Below are 6,000 nucleotides of genomic sequence, written 5' to 3' on the forward strand. Positions count from 1 at the left end.
TCTCTTAACCCACAGAATCTTACTAGCTAGCAGACAGTATTGAACAATTCGAAAGTTATATTAAGCTTTAATATTTAAACGGAAAATGCCGAAGTTTTACGAAAATCTTTCGGCATCATTTTCATTGGTTGGCTTTTAATAACCATGTTAATTCTAGTTTTAAAGATTTACTATCACTTTAAATTTAAATATCACTACTAGATTTCATTTCACATGTAACTCATACAGGTTCGAGTATTAGTCCTGGGTAAAAGAAATTATGACCAGACAAATAAAGACACATGTCTTCATCTTAAATTCAATCAAAACAGAACTGCTGTATACAGGCGATAATTCAATGTAAACTTTACAAAATAAAAGTTTTATTTTTAAGTAGTAAGCATAATTTAATTATGACTCAATGTCATGCATTGTATGTGGGAAAGATTCATAAAGCTAGCGTTGTAAATCCGATATGTTTATATTAGTACATCACGCGTTGTCAATCAGTAAGACTAAAACTATTTTAAATTGTTTTTCAGTATGACTGTTAAGTTCCCTTCTGGGGTTTTAAAAATATCTTTAAGAGAAAGAGAAATTTGTACATTTGAATATATGTTTTTCTTTACTTTGTCAAACCGAAGGTTTTGTTTTCATAGTAATTTATTAAAACCTGTGGCTTTTTAAATTGGTCAAACTAAAGGTTTTTAATTTTTGTGTCGGCACTGGTCAGTTTAGGTCAAGGGTAAGGGGTTAAGATGAGATCAAAGTTCATAACATGAACAATTGCACCAAGAACTGCTACCAGCTATGTTATCTTTTCTTCAAACATCACAACAGGATAGTCAAAATTTGCACAACTAAACGTCAAAAACAAAATTATTTGTATTAGCGGTTATTGAACAATCGAAATACTCTTGACATATCCCTTTTTTGATAACTTTCAACAAGACTTGTACCAAGTTACGGCAGAAATATGCCACTATTCCAAATTGAGACGTTTAGCTTATTTCAAAACATACATGCACGTGAGCATGTTAGGTATTTACATATGTATACGCACCAGGTAGGCAATTTATTACAAACTACAGTTATAGAAGGTACATGTATTCCCAGCAGTGATTTTCTCAGTTCTTTTACTGATATTGCTGAGACATGAAAACGTAAACATTGTTAAGTGTTAAATGTGCAAATGCGTATGTAACGGGGAATATACTGGAATATTGTTACTAACTGAACACAATGTATTATAGCCCTGCTTACAGTAGTATCCTTAGTAGGCACGACATGATAGCAAAAAAGAAAAAGATCTATAACTTGGGTATTGTTTAATAAGAAAAACCTTAAATTTATGAATTTGACTTGTTTTCCTCGTACCAATTACACTTAAAGAACTTCATGGAGTAAATTTAAAAACATCAGTTAATCATAAAGTCAGTGGTTCCACAACAGCCGTTTTGCACGCAATTCATGTGTGCTCGTAATTAACGACATACTTTGTGGAATGTTATTGTCGTTTTAAATTTTGATGATTTGATTCACTCGAAAAACAGCATAAAATATGAAAAATTGTTGGTTGCATGGCACGACTGATCAAATTCAGCGCCAGCGCGCAACTGGGATGTTACAATGAAACTGTCGTGCAGAAGATATAGCCAGAATTTCGTGCAAACTGACTGTACTGACGTCACGGTTGATTGATTGAAAAAAATAACACGTGAAGTTCTTCAAGTGTAATGAGGTATGAACAAAACAGGTCAAATTTATATTTTTATTATCTAAATACTCCAGTTATACTTCTGGATAGTTCCTTTTGCTGTTCAGTATACATACAAGAATTTCATAAACCAGAAACTTACAATAATAGTAGTATTACCACTGTTACTTTAATAATACAGTTTATAGGGCAATTCAGTAGCCAAATTTTCACAATCCCAATTGAACTAGCAGGTATACTTAATTCTAATAGACTCTAATACAGTGCAACCTCTGTAGATCAATACCCTATCGGAGATACAAATATTGACTGTAATGCAGAGGTTGTTGTTCTGGATAGTATATTTCATCATTGAGAAATTTTGATGATATTGTTATAAGAGGGGCTTTTTTTGCTAAAGAAAGGGCCGCTGTGGAGAGGCTGTACTATATGTAAGTGAATGGCTGATCTTACCTTTCTGTTTTTGTGTTAATTTCTTGTTCTTGGTTTTTTGTTTTTCAAGTTTAGCTACCTTGCTTTGTGTACCCCTTATAAGTTCTGCATGTTCAGACGTGCGCTTCTTTATTTCATCCACTTTTTCTGTTATCTTCTGCATACTAGTGTGTTGTTGCTTCATCTCCACCTGCACTTGTCTTAAATCGACCTCAACACCCTTTTCAAGTTTTTTCCACTGATCCACTTCTTTTTGTATCCTTTCCTCTGCTTCTGGATCTAGTGGACTTTGCTTAATATCATCAGTTGTCTGCTGTAAGTTTGGAACCGGATTTATCACCGAAGTGTTCAGCCTCAAAAGAATCTGAGAGTAAGAAATAGAACGTAATACTCTTTTATTTTCTACTAACCTTTCAGGAGAGTGAGCAGTTACAAAATAAATGGACGATCATTAACAATCAGAGTAGGGAATTTGATTTTCAGTTACGGGTCACTTGCTTTACAATCTTAAGCCGGTGTACTCATTTACTTTGAAATGATGCCAGCTTATCTACTTTTTTTTCGAATGAAACAATTATTGATATCTAAGAAATCTTGGAAGCGTTAAAGGGATTATATGGACACGAAGCATTGCAAACCCTATTTGACTAAAATAGAGAGAAGTGGAATCTTCACAGGTCGCTCAACACGACAAAAACGAAAATGTTGTTAAGTCTGTTAAGGTTTCCGATGAACAAATAAGCAAGTTCTATATAACAGTGTTACGTAAATATATCAAATGTTGATGCCTGGCAACCGCATATAATTTTGGTATCATTTGAAAGGAAAAAAATTACATGACTATTTTATTTTATAGTTTTCAATGATACATCTTTCAACAGAAAAACAATTATTACAACGTAAGATTTATATTTTCACAGTCAAAACATGACTGTAGTGATTCTTGAGTATTATCTATTGTCATTTTATAAACAAGGAAGAATATTCATCAGGGAAAGCCACGCTCTAAAAACGCATCCTCCCCAAACGAGCACACGATCAACACACGCACACCACACTTACACACGCACAAAATAAATACACAAGGACAAAACAAAAACAGGAACACAGTAGGGCAGCGCCTTTGAACGGTTAGTGGCAAAACCACCACTGGGGAGTTTAAACCGGTTTACGGTGCACCTTATCTCACTCTTACTCCCACCATGTTCCAAAGTCACGAGACAGTGTAAATAAAAGTTATCCAGTTATTATTCAGCTTTTTCGAATGATTTCAAAAACACACACACGGGACCACAGGCATCGAAATGTTGCTTGTAAATGTTATTTGTGGATCGGATACCTTGAATAAAGCTAATGGAATGTATGAATCTTTCATCAACACCCTCAAGCTCCAGCACAGTCTCAAAAGTTCACTTTCAAAAAATGAATTGATTCAAACTTTTCATCAACAAACAGTATTCTTTTGCAAATGATAAAATACATGTTAACTGAAAATGTAGTTGGCCAACCATTGAATCTGAATACGTTCGTAAATTATAAAGGCATTATTTAGACTGCTCAAAATCTGACTTGATATTTCTGAATCAGAAAATATCTACTTTTAAATGGCAAATATAAGCTATTGTACGCTAAAATGAAGTCGTAAAATTGTTGATAAACTGACGAGCAAGACCTTTTTAGGAACATAAATTGATATTATATTGAGACTATGAAACTCTACTTAAATATAAGTTATGATTTTTTTTTCGCAACAGAGCCCATTTCTGAATGTGGAAATATAATTATTACTAAGGGATATAATTCCTTAAGCATCAATATATAGCTGTCAGTAAGAAACTGGGCGATATTTCTATATTTGCATGTTTAAGCCTATTTTACCTGTTCTATCTCAGTCCACTTTAAACGAAAATCGTTCAGCTGGATTTCTGTTGTTTTCGAGATATGACTGATCTGAAAGTAACGTAAAAAAATTACTAGAGACATTTACTCAGTGTTGAACGAATCTGTAGATTTCCAAGGATGTGCCACGAAATATTTATTTGAAAGACGTTAAAATTGTATGCAGTACGCTTTGGATGGTTTCACAAAAGCTTGTTAACGATATCTTAAATATTTTTGCTGATAATCAAAGGCTAAGGTACAACCTAAACAGTCAGAATTAAAATTCTTGGAAAGAAGGTATTTATCACCTCATTCCTGTACAATTTAAGCCTGTAGATATCAGCCTCCATTGATAAGTCTGATGCATTCGGAATAACATTCCAGTTGAATTTTCGATTCAAACCACAACATTTCAGATTCCTAAGAAGGCATATTATAAGCGTAATATCAAAGTCTGCTGTCGATGGAAGTTGTCCACCTGCAGGATACAGTAGATCATATTGGACTTGAGTTATCATTTTCTGTCCTTTCATACGTGTAATTGTCGAATTTTCTTGACTCAGGCATGTGCCCAGAGAGATGTTCTGAACGTTGAGCTTCTGGTCTAGAATGTTTCGTAATACTAGAAGTCCTCCATCTATGATAAGCATTTGTAGACGGAAAAGATAAACACGATTTGTAGTGTTTGCAGTTGCCATTTTCCATATACTTATTTCATATTATACGAACCACTATCAGTTACAGATATCTGTAAAGAAAATTGGCTATTTTTATTGTATGCAGGTGATTCAACAATTACTTCATATTTGTATAATAATAAATGCACTTTAAGGATGCTTAATCAGATTTAGGTCAAGTAACGAATATGCTCGAAACCTTACATCTGATAATGTACATTTATATGTGTTCAATTACTTGATACTTGAAGATTTAAAATGCTTTTCTTATTCTCATTGCAAATCTAGGTATATTTATTTTTGTATAAGAATATATTTTAGAATGATATGAATATATGACCTATTGTAGTGTAAAATTTGCTTTTACAACAATGTATTTAACTGAAAATGATTAGAAATATTAAGTTTCTTATCATGCATGTGCAGCCAAGTCAAATTTGAAATACATGCATTCAATTGCTTCATGCATTCAATTGCTTCACACAGTTAAAAATGTCGTTTGGTTCATATTAATTTGTTGAAATATCTCAATATCATATACAAATTTAAAAAAAGAAGTTATATTGTAATAGAAAATAAGTATTCAGCTTTTTAGATAAGTTCATATTGAAATGGAAATGGGGATGCGGGGGAATGAGATTGAAAATTTACAAAATGAATAAAAATATGAATTTGTAACAATGATAAAAAACTATGTAAATAACCTTGTTTTCCTAATGAAACCTCTAACGAAATTGTCTACGAAGGTGAAAATGTTTACAAGATACTTTAAAAATATTTTGCCTAAAACTACAAGGCCTAGGCCTTTGATATTTGGTATGTTACCTTGCCTAGTGGTTCTCTACCAAACTTATTCAAATTATGTCCCTGGGATGAAAAGAGGCCCTACGCTGGCGGTCCCATGTTCTACCTAGACATATATAGGAAGAAAACCTTTGACAAACTTCTTGTCTGAAAGCTCAAGACCAATGCCCTTGATATTTGGTATGTAGCATTGCCCAGTGGTTCTCTAACAAGACAGTTCAAATTATGCCTCTGTGTTGAAAAGAGGCCCCGCCCCGGGGGTCAATTTTATATGAGCTATATAGAAAAAATTACTTTTTACATAGACTTATATAGGGAAAATTCGGGACCCCCGGGGCGGGGCCTCTTTTCACCCCAGGGTAGTACAATAGCAGTGGTAAAGGACTACGAGGTAATGCTACATTGTACCTACTAAATATGAAAGGCCTAGTTCTTATGGTTTCAAACAAGTAGAAATTTAAAGTTTTTTCCTACAAAAGTCTAAGTAAAACTTGGGTCCCACTAGGCTGG

The 6,000-nt window shown here is 33.5% G+C and overlaps 1 protein-coding gene across 1 annotated transcript in view; it reads right to left on the reverse strand.

Annotated features, from left to right (window-relative positions):
* LOC128551407 (uncharacterized) overlaps positions 1–4,758 on the reverse strand; it is a 39,685-nt gene extending 34,927 nt beyond the window's left edge. Inside the window, exons 1-3 of the mRNA XM_053532257.1 lie at positions 4,318–4,758; positions 4,007–4,078; positions 2,150–2,492 (exon numbers count right to left, since the gene is read on the reverse strand). Of these exons, the coding sequence (XP_053388232.1) occupies positions 2,150–2,492; positions 4,007–4,078; positions 4,318–4,707 (805 nt within the window). The 5' untranslated portion in view covers positions 4,708–4,758. The remainder of the gene's footprint in view (positions 1–2,149; positions 2,493–4,006; positions 4,079–4,317) is intronic.
* Positions 4,759–6,000: the final 1,242 nt, after the last annotated feature.

The sequence above is a fragment of the Mercenaria mercenaria genome, unplaced genomic scaffold, assembly GCF_021730395.1.
Source record: "Mercenaria mercenaria strain notata unplaced genomic scaffold, MADL_Memer_1 contig_1061, whole genome shotgun sequence".
Lineage (NCBI taxonomy): Eukaryota > Metazoa > Mollusca > Bivalvia > Venerida > Veneridae > Mercenaria > Mercenaria mercenaria.